Consider the following 14,993-nt stretch of genomic DNA (forward strand, 5'->3'; position numbering starts at 1 on the left):
TTTACAATCAACCTATAAACCTCCACATCCTTGGAATGTGGGGGGGGGGGGGGGGGGGGGAAACTGGAGCAGCCGGAGGAAATCCACGCGGTCAGAGGGGTGAACATGCAAACTCCACACAGACAGCACCCAAGGTCAGGATCGAACCCGGGTCTCTGGCGCCGTGAGGCAGCAGCTCTACCTACCACGCCCACTGTGCAAGCACAACAAAAATAAATGATCAGTCATTCTCAGGACATCTGCTGATGTGAAAGTGTTCAGTAGAATAGTGACATTACTGACCATAAATAGAAGCAGGAGTGGAGGGGTCTTTTCATTCACCTTCTTTGGAAAAGGAGGGGAAAACCAGTTTGTCATGTCCCATCCAGCAATGACTTCATGCAGGTATGAGCGAGCTGCAGGTAGAGTGACTCACACACCTGTAGGGACCGTCTGTAAATTACTCAGGCTTAAAAGAAGTGCAGAATGTAAGTTGAATTTTTTTGGGGGGGGGGGGGGGATTTTATAATTGTGGCAGTCTTCTGTAAGACATGCAAATGGAAGTCTTCTGTAAGACAAGCAAATGGCACACTCTTTGATCAGAACTATTGTAGTCAATGGAATTTTATGATTTTTATAAGGCATTTTAAAAATATTTCAGAGGTGTCAAGGCTTCAGAGAGACAGGGGGATTCTCATCCCAGTCACTTGCTTTTCTCCCCTCTCCCATCAGGCAAGAGATGCAGAAGTGTGAAAACGCACACCTCCAGATTCAGGGGCAGTTTCTTCCCAGCTATATTCAGGAAGCTGAACCACCCTCTCACCAACTAGAGTGTCCTGACCTACCATCCACCTCATCTTGCACGAAACGTTACTCTGTAGACGGCTTGATTACAATCATGTGCAGTCTTTTTTGAATAGCACGAATGGCTTTTCATTGCACCTTGCTACACAGGACAAGAAAACATGAACGAAACTAAAGGCATTGAGTGGAATAGCACAGAGATGTAGGGCTACATGATGAGGCAAGATAAACGAGTATTGTTTTCCGTCGAGGAGAAAAGGCTGATTGTTGAGCCTTCTCATAAATTCCTTCTCTCTTCGGACTGTTCATTAAAACAAACTGAGATTAATGTGCCACACACATCCCTGTTGATTGAAGGCGCAAGAAACTGCAGATGCTGGGATCTTGCAAAGCGCAAAATGCTGGAGGAACTCAGTGGTTCAGGAACACGTTTGCAGATGGAATGGGTCGGGCCTCACACTTCCTCGCACTGATAATAGACACCAAAACCTGGAGTAACTCAGCGGGTCAGGAAGCATGTCTGGAGAAAAGGAATAGGTGCTGTTTCGGGCCAAGACACTTCTTCAGACCCGACCCACTGTCGCTCCCGAAACGTCACCTATTGCTTTTCTCCAGAGGTGCTGCCTGTCCCGCTGAGTTATTCCAGCTTTTTGTGTCTATCTTCAATAAACCAGCATCTGCAGTTCCTTCCTACACTCTTCAAACTGATAGATTTCCCATAAGTTATACCCATTTAATTGTTGAACATCCCATTTGTGAAGTAAGGAGGAAATAAAATAAGACTTTATTGCCTTCCATCACAGTGGGGAATGTGGGGAATCTGCTGTGGTGGATGTTTATGTTAAATTTTATGTAGTTGTGTATCTTGTTGCTAAGTTTGGTATGACTGTATGACAAATCAAATTCTTTGTATGTTACAATAAAATTACAATTACGATTACAATTTCAGTCATTGTTAACCTGCCTCATTGTGATTTTCTATCTGCCACCCTCAGCTCCATTTGGCATCTCTTTGATCACCAGTTGCAAAACATGCTAACTAGCTACATGTTCACATGACAGGGCAGCCATGGTAGACCAGCGGTAGAGTTGCTGCCTTGCAGCGCTTGCAGTGCCAGAGACCCGGGGTCGGGTGCTGTCCTTACGGAGTTTGTACGTTCTCCCCGTGACCGCGTGGGTTTTCTCTGAGATCTTCAGTTTCCTCCCACTCTTCAAAGACATACTAGGTTAATTGGCTTGGTGTGTGTGCAAAGTTGTCCCTCGTGTGTGTAGGATAGCGTTAATGTGCATGGATCGCTGGTCAGTGCAGACTCGGTGGGCAGAAGGACCTGTTCCCACGCTGTATCTCTAAAGCTAAAACTAAGAACTATGTTATAAATGCCAGTTTCTCTGCCCCATTGGACTTTGATTCACTGGATGCATTCAAAAGAGAGTTAGATAGAGCTCTGAGGGCTAACGAAATCAAGGAATATGGGGAGAAGGCAGGGACGGGGTACTGATTGTGGATGATCAACCCTGATAATATTGAATGGCGGTGCTGGCACGAAGGGCCAAATGGCGTACTCCCGCACCTATTGTCTATGTGGCTATGTATCTACATAGATACATAGAAAATAGGTGCAGGAGTAGGCCATTCGGCCCTTCGAGCCTGCACCGCCATTCAATGCGATCATAGCTGATCATCCAACTCAGTATCCTGTACCTGCCTTCTCTCCATACCCCCTGATCCCTTTAGCCCCAAGGGCCACATCTAACTCCCTCTTAAATATAGCCAATGAACTGGCCTCAAGCACCCCCCATCAGTCTGAAGAAGGGTTTCGGCCCGAAACGTTGCCTATTTCCTTCGCTCCATGCAAAGAGTTGAACAATCTCCACTATAGGAAATAGGCAACGTTTCGGGCCGAAACCCGGAAGGGTTTCGGCCCGAAACGTTGCCTATTTCCATCGCTCCATAGATGCTGCTGCACCCGCTGAGTTTCTCCAGCATTTTTGTGTACCCTTGCCTCAACTACCTTCTGTGAGATAGATATGAGAGATGAGATATGCCATTTATTGTCACTATACATGTACAGTGAAACTGAAAGCTGCTCGTACTCAGTGCATACATACAATTTAGCACAAAAAACAAGAAACAGAAAAAAAAAAAAAAAGAAAGAGAATTCCAGAGATTCACCAGTATCTACAATATGTATTATCCCCCATTCAGACCCAAACCCCTGGGACCTTGAACCCCGCCCCCCTCATCACCATAATGGTGCATATTCATATTGAATCTGCATAACAGGTGACTAATAAGCTTGGAAGGGGGCGTGTAGTTGGCGATTGTGATCGGAGCATGCGCAGGACGGGGTGACGGGAGGGTATAAATAGAGGGCGCGGCTGGTGTAGGGCCAGTGCCCGGCAGTCGGGCCTGTGGAGAGGAGGGGGTCTCGCTGTCGGCCCGTTCGCCGGTTCTCCTCACCATAATCCCCTCTCCACAGGAACTAGCCCAGCGGCCGTCTGTCATTTACTTCGACTGGAGGTTCCATTAACTCGCTTCGTGGCCGCCGCCGTTTTTGTTTTTTTTTTGTCGGTGGGCGCCTCGTCCTCCCCTGGACCCCCCGGCCCTCGGCCCCCTCGCCCGGCCAGCGGGTGTAATCGACCCCCCGGCGCGTGTGGCTTGGCGGCAGCAGTAGGCCGCGGCCGGCCGGCCGGTGTGTGGGGGGAGGGGAGGGGAGGGGGTGAAGATGGGGATGTTTCTGGCCAAGTTGATGGGACTCTTCTGTAACCAGGGTGAGGAGACGGAGCGGGCGGGCCGGGCGCGCGCGGACCCGGGCTGGCGCGGGAGCGCGCTTTGGGGAGGGGGAGGGGGAGGAGCGGTGAGGCGCGCTCCCGCGCACTGCCCCAGGCCGGTGGGGGGGGGGGATGGAGGCGCGTGCACGCGCGGTTGAGGGTGGGGGGGGGGTGAAGGCGCGTGCACGAGCGGTTGAGGGGGGGGTGAGGTGGAGGCTCGTGCACGCGCGGGTGGGGGTGAGGCGCGTGGACGCGCGGGTGAGGTGGAGGCGCGTGCACGCGTGGGGTGGGGGTGGAGGCGCGTGCACGCGCGGGTGGAGTTGGGGGATGGGGGCTCGTGCACGCGCGGTGGAGTTGTGGGGAGGAGGGGGATACGGGGGCGCGCGAGGGCTGAGTTGGGGTTGAGGGGAGGGGGGGTGGGGGACAAAAGGGGGTACGGGAGCGCGCACGGCCGGGGTGGTGGGGGGGTTTTGGGGGTGAACAAGTCAGACAAGTTGCCCCCCCTGTGGCTGCGTCTGTCCTCCTCGACTTGCGGTCCATCGCCGCTGGGATGAAGGGCTCCCTTGTGAGTTCTCAAATTCCAGTGAAGCCTGCAACTTGGAAGTGTCTACAGCCTCTCCCCGGGCTCTTAATAACCAAGTACCAAGTAGCAGGCTCTCTCCAGTGGTAGTACCAGTTTCTCGAGCACCTTTTGTGCATAGTTAAAATGTTTTCCTTGTGTTAATATAGATGCGATGTCCACTGCCTCTGTGTTGGAGATATGGGGTTGTCTTTAATTGTGTTAGCAAGCATGGTTTTGAGATGGGTCTTCACTGCATGGAATGAAATTGTGTGTAGTTATTGTTGTCTGCAAGTTAGAAGATGGGGAGTGAGGTGATCCACTGGAAACAGAACTTGAGTTTTGTACAGTGTTTAAGAGGGAACTGCAGATGCTGGAGAATCGAAGGTTACACAAAAAAGCTGGAGAAGTCTGAAGAAGGGTTTCAGCCCGAAACATTGCCTATTTCCTTCGCTCCATAGATGCTGCTGCACCCGCTGAGTTTCTCCAGCTTTTTTGTGTAACCTTGAGTTTTGTACATCCTTGAAGAGAATCCTTAAAGTCAGTTCATTATATTTTTCTGACCCCACCCCACCCCCGAAATCAGTCAGAAAAGGGGTCTCGACCTGAAACGTTGCCTATTATTCCTTCTCTCCATAGATGCTGACTCACCCGCTGAGTTTCTCCAGTGTTTTTCATCCAGGTCCTTATCTTTATCTGTTTCAGACACCTGAATGCAATTCTGGTTCCTTAGGCCTGTAACGTGATGCTGTGTTTTTGACTCTAATGTAACATAATATTGAGTTGGGATTTTGTAGCTTTGTTTTCGGCCATCTGCGTTACAAGAATACTGGCTTTCAGAATCACAAGCTTGTATTTCTGAAAAAAAAATGCATCTGTGGAAGGTTTACCAAATTAATTAAAATGGAAAATATTGAAACACAAAGGTCAGGTACTCTCTATGGAAGGAGAATCTGTTAATACTGGCATCCCTAAGAACTTGAAAGATTTGTAAATAAGCTTTGATGAAAACCTGGATAGAAATGTGTATTTGGGCAGGCTTGAGCAGTTGGATGTTAAGTTGGTGTTAATGTTCACAGGGTAGGATTTGCTATGGTAATATATCTGTTTATTGTCGCGTGTACTAAGATGCAGCGAAAGACTTTTGTTTGTAATCATCATATCATCTTTTATAATTGATTAGCAATCAAGCCATGCACAAATACAACAACCGTTGTGCGAAAAATGTTTGTTTGGGGGGGGGGGGGGGGGGGGGGGTTTGAGATGAGAAAAACATTTTTCACACAGTGGTGACTCTCTGGAATTCTCTGCCACAGAGGGTAGTTGAGGCCAGTTCATTGGCTATATTTAAGAGGGAGTTAGATGTGGCCCTTTTGGCTAAAGGGATCAGGGGGTATGGAGAGAAGGCAGGTACAGGATACTGAGTTGGATGATCAGCCATGATCATATTGAGTGGCGGTGCAGGCTCGAAGGGCCGAATGGCCTACTCCTGCACCTAGTTTCTATGTAACAGTGCAAAGGGAAAATGACCAGAGTGCATGCATGGCATGAAGAAAGGTCACCATTCCTTCTCTCCAGAGATGCTGCCTGTCCTGCTGATTTACTCCAGCTTTTTGTGTATATCTGCATGCAGGGTATAGTTTGCAGCATTGTAGTGTTATAGCTTCAGATTAAAATGTCCAATTTCTCCAATAAGATAGATTGGAACAGTTAATTTGCTAATGGAGTATTTAGACAATTAACTAAAATTTAGTACCTGTTACATTTGTAAAGTAATTCTAAGGAGTCTAATTCTAGTTAAATTTTGCAGTTGCTCAGAATTAGTCATTTAAAATCTTTGTTTATCCAAATGTGTGAGACCTATAATGTCATTGTTATTTTACAGACGTTTTAATTTTGTTGCCCTTTAGAGTTTGATATTGTGCGAGTAGCATATTTTCTGCTACCATTAATACTCAAGATCTTTATTTCTGATGCAGTCCTAATGCAGGGTCTCAAACAGAAACATTAGCCATACCACTGCTGCTGTCTGGCCTGCTGAGTTCTTCCAGCAGTTTGGTTTTAAGCTCCTTGTCTCTACATTTTTATTTTGCCTTTTATGTTTCGTAGTTTGAGCAGTATGTCAAATTAACCATGCTCAATGGTGAAGTACTTGTATATTCTAAACAAAGCCGCAACCAGTTTGCGCACATTTGCATATTATTTACATCCTCTGCATGTGGTCTGAGTGTACAGCTGCCTGACTGTCCAAGTCCTAAAACTGGAGCTGTTCACAACCTAATAGACTTGGGCTCTGGAGATAGTGGATACAGGCGCTTCAGCCCACCGAGTCCATGCTGAACAGTGATCCCCCTATACGCTAGCACTATCCTACTCTCCAGGGATAGTTTACAATTTTACCAAAGCCGATTAAGCTTTTAACATGCATGCCTTTGGAGTGTGAGAGGAAACCTGGGCACCTGGATAAAACCCACGCGGTCACTGAGAGAACGCAAAAACTTTGCATGAACAGCATCTGCAGTCAAGATCGGACTCTGGTATTTGCGCTGTAACGCAGCAACTCTACTGCTACAGGACTTTCATATGAAGAAAGACTGGATAGACTCGGCTTGTACTTGCTAGAATTTAGAAGATTGAGGGGGGATCTTATAGAAACGTACAAAATTCTTAAGAGGTTGGACAGGCTAGATGCAGGAAGATTGTTCCCGATGTTGGGGAAGTCCAGAACAAGGGGTCACAGTTTAAGGATAAGGGGGAAATCTTTTATGACCGAGATGAGAAAAACATTTTTCACGCAGAGTGGTGACTCTGGAATTCTCTGCCACAGAAGGTAGTTGAGGCACAGTTCATTGGCTATATTTAAGAGGGAGTTAGATGTGGCCCTTGTGGCTAAAGGGATCGGGGGGGGGTATGGAGAGAAGGCAGGTACAGGATACTGAGTTGGATGATCAGCCATGATGATATTGAATGGCGGTGCAGGCTCGAAGGGCCGAATGGCCTACTTCTGCATCTATTTTCTATGTTTCTATGCTACACCACTGTGTTGCCCCTGTGCCTATTCTGTCAGTATTTTGCCTTCTACCTCCCTGGTGGAGAACCTCGTCTGGAGGAGGTGCCCTGCTTCATTCATGTCAGGCTTGTTGGTCAATTAATATCTCACTTCATTGGGCTGGCCTCCTTCTGCATCAGACTTATGGAGCATGCACTCGGTTCCCAGCTCTACTATGGGAAGTGATTTACAGAGGTGGGCAGAGAAAATAGATCAGTGGATGTGCTCAAAGCCTCTTAGAAGGAATGCTGCACTCCCAGTGACTCTGGGGGAAGCATGGGCCTCTGACAGCTCAATGTGCAGCAAACAAATGTGGGATCAGGTTGGCTTGCCAGCTGTTCAACAAGTCTGAGAGACTGAATTAACCATTAATTCATAATTGGGGAAAGGTTTAGTAGGAACCTGAGGAGTCACTTTTTCACGCAAAGGGCGTATGGAACGAGCTGCCAGAGGAGGTAGTTGAGGCAAGGACTATTGCAACGTTTAAGAAACAATTAGACAGGTACATGGATAGGACTGGTTTGGAGGGATCTGGGCCAAACGCAGGCAGGTGGGACTAGTGTAGATGGGATATGTTGGTCGGTGTGGGCAAGTGAACACGAAGGGCCTGCTTCAACGCTGTATGACGCTGACTCTATTAGTAAAAAACTTGTGTTTGAAAAGAATTACAGTGAAGTTAGTTATGCTCCCTTAGGTCAGCCTGGCTGTTTAATATTCACTCGTCAAATGCTTTGGAATGGTTTCAAATACAAATGCAAGTTCATTATTTGCCTTCCAACCTTGCAGGTTGGGTGTAGAACAAAGGAAAACATTCCCCTCGCCAGTTGTACCTCTATGCTCATTAGTCCCAGCTGGAGGTCATTTGAGGTGTGTATATCTTGATTTAAATCGACTAATTCATCCAAAAAGTCCCTTGGATGTCATGCTATATCTTGACGTAATCGTCCAATTGTCAACTAATTGGTTTCGTATCCAATGTGCGTACTCCGCGGGTATCTTTGGGTAGCAACCGTCTACGAAGCAAAATGGATTGACTTCCACAATTAGTGAAGTGCTGGGCTTTGTGGTGACATCACGTGCAGTGAATCTTCAGAACAGGAAAGAGAAACAAACCAAACGGGGTTTTAGATTAAGTTTGAACTTTGTTTCAGCATCTTTGAGAATATATTATTTTGGTTTATCTAGGCAACTACAATGGGCTTATGTCACGTGTCCAGTGGATCTCACCAAAAGGGATTAACGATTCTAATATGATTCAAATTTAAGGAATGTAGCTCTGGTTTGTGGTCACAATAACTGATGTACGAGAATGATCCCAGGAGTGATTGGGATAACATATGATGTGCGTTTGAAGGCACTGGGCCTGTACTCGCTGGAGTTTAGAAGGGAAGAAACCCTTCATTGACACTGACCAAATAGGGAAAGGCCTGGATAGAGTAGATGTGGAGAGGATGTTTCCACTAGTGGGAGAGTCTAAGTCTAGGACCAGAAGAGCCCATAGCCGCAGAATAAAATAACTTTCCTTTAGGAAGGAGATGGGGAGGGATTCCTTTAATGAAAAGGTGGTGAATCTGAAATTCATTATGGAGGCCATATCGATGGATATTTTTAAGGCAGAGATTGACAGGTTCGTGATTAGTAAGAGTGTCGGGGGTTATGGGGAAAAGTCAGGAGAATGGGGTTGAGAGAAAGATAAATTTACCATGATTGAATGGTAGAGTCGACTTGATGGGCAGAATGGCCTAATTCTGCTCCTAGAACCTATGAACTACTATGGTGAAGGATTTTGAGCATGGATCATTTAAAGAACATAACAGGACAGGAACAGGCCCTTCAGCCCACAATGTGGCCGGTTAAACTAGTCTCTGCTGCACATAATCCGATCCCTACATATCCATTTTAATAGTTTATCTCATGATCTAGATAAATAGAAGTTTTCTTAAATCCACACCTGATTTCTTGCTAGAGATTGGTGACTTGGACGGCGCAGTTGCACTGGGTTTCTTCCTGAAATAGATAGCAAGATAGGACGGATCAGTTGTGGAGCCCAGAGTTGTCTCCAGCTTTGTTTTTCTATAGTTATTGGCAACGGCGAGTGTAAGGGAGCAGGCGGAGGAGATCATATGAGAGTTGTAGGATTATGAGGTTATAGGCTTGAGGTGAAAGTCTAGAGGGATGGAGCACACAGAGCAAGCAGCTAGCTTTTACATACAAGGTGGTATATGAGGATCGGTGTTGGAATGAACGACAGGAAGGCTGGGATGAAACCATTTTGGTAATTAATGCGTTGGAGTTTCGACTGGCTTCAGGGGTTTTTCATTAATTAGCATAAATCTATCCGAAGTGGAAAAGAGTTCTGAGCAGATCTGCCCGACCTTCATCGTGCAGCATTGTTCGGATATTCCAGGTGTTACAATAAATCATTCCCCCCTTGGCAGCCAGTTTTGTATTTGCACTGATTAGCTGCTCAACATAAACTGTTCTCAGTGTTCTGCGAAGCTACCTTCACTGTTTCTGCGTTTGGAATGGTTTTACTTCAACAAAGGGCTTGTGTTTTGCCTTGGAGGGTGATACCAGGGTTTTCAGGGCTTAAAATATAGATTTAAAAACTAGGAGCTGCAGATGCTTTACACAAGAGACAAAGTGCTAGAGTAATTCGGTGGACCAGGCAGGATCTCTAGAGAGCATAGATAGATGACGTCTCGGGTTAGGAGCCTTCCCCGGACTGGTGTTGGGGGGTAAAGCTGGAGAAGTAGAAGCAGGCTAAAGACTGGCAAGGTATGGGTGCATACAGCTGAGGGGTGGGGGTGGGGGTGGTGGGGGGGGGGGGGGGGGGGGGGGGAGGAGGAGAGGGAGATGGAGAGGGGGAGGCAGATGATTAGACAAAGTCGGGCGATGAAAAGACAAAGTTACAAGTGCCCCATCTGGATTTTTCCCCCTTCCCCTCCCTCTGTCCCCTTCCACTTGTATTCCTTCCTCTGGCTTCACTATTCACACCACTTCAATCCTTACACTTTGTCTTTTCATCGTTGGCCCTTGTCTAACCATCTGCCAATTTTTAATACCCCTCTCGCCTGTATCCATCACTTGCCAGACTATTCTGCTCATGTTTACCTTCCAGCATTCTCTCCCCTCCACCACAATCAGTCTGAAGAAGGGTTCCAATCCAAAATGTCACCCATCCATCTGCTACCTATGTGCTGCCTGGCTGGAGTTACTCCAGTACTTTGTGTCTTCAACAAAGATTGGTGGCTGGTTTGCTGATTGTCTCTAACTATAGATTGAGCATTATTTGAATAAAAGGCAGAAATGCTGGAAAAGCTCAGTGGTGCCATTGGTATTTGTTGGAAGAATTATAATTAATGTTTCGGGTTGAATATTGTGTAGGAAGGAACTGCAGATGCTGGTTTAAACCGAAGATAGACACAAAGCTCGAGCACCTCAGCTGGCCAGGCAGCATCTCTAACTTCTCGAGCATCAGAGATGCTGCCTTAGTTACTCCAGCTATTTGTGTCTATCTTCCGGTTGAATATTGCCTGGTTAAGTCGAGTGAAATGTTAACCATTTCTCTTTAGGCACTTTGCCTGACCCGAGTGTTTCTAGCATTTCCTGTTTTAATTCAAAATTCCAGCATGTACACTATTTATTTTGTCATTTGAAGTGCCATTTAAATGGTATCAACTTTAATTTTTAAATAAAAGTATGCAATTGCGAGGCCGTATTTAGTATTCGGTATGAATTTTAACGTTGGCCTGAAATGTTGAAGTGTAGCTCATTTACTATATACTTACCCTAGCTGACATTTAGCACCAAATGTGATAAAGGAGTTTGAAATCTGAGTAATGGTCTTAAGTGATCTTGATCTCACTGTAAGGGGGAAAGATGGGTTAGTCCTCTATCTGTTCAAGAAGGAACTGCAGATGCTGGAAAATCGAAGGTACACAAAAATGCTGGAGAAACCCTTCTCCAGTCTGAAGGGTTTCGGCCCGAAATGTTGCCCATCTCCTTCGCTCCATAGATGCCGCTGCACCCACTGAGTTTCTCCAGCATTTTTGTGTATCTTTTAGTCCTCTATCTGTCAGCTTTCTATTCTGTCTTGTTTCGGAAGCTCGTTACATAAATTTTATGAATTGCTCTTCCCTGTAGTTCATGAAATTGAAGTTTTGCATGTGTGGGGAAATTGAATCATCAGCTGCTTGGGCAAATGTAACCATCCATGGACACTGATTCTGGATTTGAACTTTTTACACTCGTTAATGCTGACCTGCTTAAATTCCAGCGCCTGGTGAATTGAAGGAAGGTTAACATTTGAGGTGTGTTTAGTTTAGTATTAACTGGTTTATGTTCATCTTTCTAACATAAACTGAATGATTTCCTGAATGGCAAACAGAAGTGCGTAAAGGCTCGGATTCTATAGCTAACTTTTCATCTTAATGACTTTTCAATATATTGTTTACACCAATGAAAGCCGAAGTCCACGGGAATATTTTTTTAATTCTTTGCACCAAACTTTTAAATTGAGCAATTCAAAATTGTAAGCTGGGATTGTCTGTGCAGCCCTTGTATAAAAGAGCTACCTCCTGTCGTTGCAAGCTATGCATTTGCCACTCCAGTCATTTTTATAGCTTGACAAATTGCCAATTTGCAGAAGGCATGATCAAATGTTTCTGCCAACTGTCATGTTGTTCCCATCTAAAGCTAGCATTACTCTCTAATTTGTCGAGGCCCTTTAAATCTAATGTGTAGGTAGGAACAGCAGATGCTAGCTTAAACCGAAGATAGACACACAATGCTGGAGGAACTCAGTGGGACAGGCAGCTTCTCTGTAGAGAAGGAATGGGTGACGTTTCGACTGAGCCTGAAGAAAGGTCACGACCTGAAACGTCACCCGTTCCTTCTCTCCAGAGATGCTGCCTGTCCTGTTGAGTTCTTCCACTATCTTCCCTTTAAATCTAAGCTGAATTACTTGCGTCACTGCATATCTCTCCTTTAATCTTGACGAGGCGAAGGCACAGTAGTTCTTTGCAAATTCAAGTCGACCAACATCAATGTCCTTGTTTCCTCGTAGTATTCAGCAGGACCATCAAGTCTGTGCTGGCTCACAGCAATCCTTTTCGCTGTAACCTATTCTTCCCAGCTTTCCATCAACTCACTCTTTCCTCTAGATTTTGCCACTCGTATATACAGTAAAGTCAAGTTGCCACCGATTAACTCACCAACGTGAATGTCTTTGAGATGTGTGAGTAATCTGCAAGACCAGATAGAACTTCGTCGTCATGGAGAATGTACAATCTCTACACGTATAGCACTAGCAATAAGGCTCCTGCTTGCTGGACCTGTGTCATCCCTCTAGTGGCTAATGTCCCGAGCATTGGGGCCCTAGTTCACTCCCTGGGCAACCTTGCTCATAAACCATGGCTCTTTGTTCTGAACTCTGTCACCAGGTGGACAGAGGAAAATATTCAAGACTGCTCAGAGCCTCAAAGGAATATCGCCCCTGTGTGGGAGATTGCTGGCTCATCACTTAAAGTGGAGAAGGAGCTTTCAGAATATAACACATCTTAAACCAATGCATCAGATGTGCATATTTACCATGTGAGTGGCAGAAGGATGCATCACCCCTCAAGTGTCTTGTCAGGCACTTCCTACCCCTTCTGTGGAATGTGCAGTTTTTATATTGGCCTACTCAAAGGCCTCCAACACTACAAAATCCATAGAGGTAGATCATCCTTGATTCCAAAAATCCCTGTAATCTTGCATTAGCTTCAAGGTCCGAAGGATGGCTGTTATTAAGACCAAATGCTGCATTGTTCCACCCCTTCCCACCCTTCAGCTTAATTATATTGGTTCATGGCCTCTTGTGTAGAGCAGTGGTGTTAAGGGTTATTTGCCTAGCTGTAAAATCTCAGGAGCTAAATGACCCAAACCAATTCTTCCTTTGACTTGTAGTTAACGTGTATATAAAGACATCCAGATTTATTCACACACATGCCTTCACTTGGCTATTACTATGCACCTGTTAGTAATCGAACTATCTTTTTTTTAAAAGATATTGGCATTGTTTTGTTCTGACGGACTGTCTCTGCTGCGATTTGTTGAGTGGGATTTTGTGCGCTTCAGAATTAAATCCGTTCTACCTTCCAGGCAGCTCTGGTTTTTTCCACTATGTAGTTTCACAGTTCAGGGACAAGCACTGTGTGGGCTGTTAATCTAATCATGCAAAGTAACTTCAAGGTGGATTGTAGTAAACAGAGGAGCCCTGACTTCCCTACTCCTAGAGAGACATTTCAAAATTTGAAGTCGACCACAAACGGCCTGGTACCTCACACAGGTCAATCTCATTATAAATGAAACGAGGCAGCACTGTGGCGTAGCTGATAGAGGCACTGCCTGCCTCAGTGTCAGAGACCCAGATTTGATCCTGACCTCTGGTGTTGTATGTGAGGAGTTTGTGTTTTCCCTATGACCTCTCACATCCCAGACATTAGGGTTTGTACATAAATTCACCCTATTGGATACCAGGTACATGGATAGGACATATTTGGAAGGATATGGGTCAAACGCAGACATGTGGGACTAGTGTAGATGGGACATGTTTGCCGGTTACACAAAGCTGGAGAAACTCAGTGGGTGCAGCAGCATCTATGGAGCGAAGGAAATAGGCAACGTTTCGGACCGAAACCCTTCTTCGCTCCATAGATGCTGCTGCACCCGCTGAGTTTCTCCAGCTTTTTTGTGTAACCTTCGATTCTCCAGCATCTGCAGTTCCCTCTTAAACACATGTTTGCCGGTGTTGGGCAGATGGGCCTTTTCCCATGCTGTATGACTAAATTACACCTACTGTGTCGGAAGTGGATGCAATAGTGAAATACCATTGAACTAGTGTGACCCGCCAAAAGGTATTTTTCAATCGATTTGTTTTTACAACAGTTCACTGGCTTCCTGGTCACTATTGTCTATTACTGATGCCAACTTTTAAATCCCAGATGTACTTCATTGTTAAATTTCAAATTTCTCGGCTGCCCTGGTTGGATTTGAACTTTTTTTCCAGATCAGCCTTCTGTTTGTTTAGTTGCTACGCTGCTATATCTGCGTTAACTTTGTACCGAATGCCTCTTGCACCTGGGTGCGTGGGTTTGCCGAGCTCTGTTCGTGCCCCACAGCTGGTGGAACTGTACTAATTGAGAAAGCAAAGATAGAACGTGCCATTCTATGAAACTTTCTGTTTTGTCTTCATCCAAAAAAAAAATCAACTGGGAGTAGAGAACTATTGCAGCCTGTTGTATCGTAGACAAACGTGACATTGAACAATACTGCAGTGAAATGAGATCAGTGATCAGCTAATCTGGTTTGAATGAGGGTTGAGAGACACAAAGTGCTGGAGCAACTCAGCGGGTCAGGCAGCATCTCTGGAGAAAAGGAACATTGTGTTCAGGAATCCTATTCTTTGATAATATGTGAATTTATCTCTAATCTGAACCAGTAAATATGGACCTTTGATTTGTCTCATGAAGACAACATTAAATGGGGAAACATTATCTGATTGCACGCTTTGAATTTGAAGAGGCTGAAGCCGCCCGCGTCTTAATGCTAACGCTCATTTCTGTGTTCGGCACCAGTCTTTCCCTGTTGGTGGGGGAGGGGCACGATATCATGGCTTTAGATTTGCATTTTTGAAGAAAGAACCTTGTATGTGCTGGCTCTTTTCAGTAAACTGGTTTTACTGTGGTTTTAGCTTTGAGCTGAGTGGAGTAAAAACGATAATCTAGTTGTGCTCAACCTGTGTGTGTGTGTACAGCTGTGCTCATTTGGGTATTGTTTGAGGTGTCT

General features: G+C 45.6%; 1 protein-coding gene across 1 annotated transcript in view; it reads left to right on the forward strand.

Annotated features, from left to right (window-relative positions):
- The first annotated feature begins 3,161 nt into the window (after positions 1-3,161).
- Positions 3,162-14,993, forward strand: part of LOC129710088 (ADP-ribosylation factor-like protein 5B) — a 32,236-nt gene continuing 20,404 nt past the window's right edge. The window contains exon 1 of the mRNA XM_055656802.1: positions 3,162-3,555. Coding sequence (XP_055512777.1) covers positions 3,510-3,555 — 46 coding nt within the window. The 5' untranslated portion in view covers positions 3,162-3,509. The remainder of the gene's footprint in view (positions 3,556-14,993) is intronic.

This window comes from Leucoraja erinacea, chromosome 27, assembly GCF_028641065.1.
Source record: "Leucoraja erinacea ecotype New England chromosome 27, Leri_hhj_1, whole genome shotgun sequence".
NCBI classification, from domain to species: Eukaryota; Metazoa; Chordata; class Chondrichthyes; order Rajiformes; family Rajidae; genus Leucoraja; species Leucoraja erinaceus.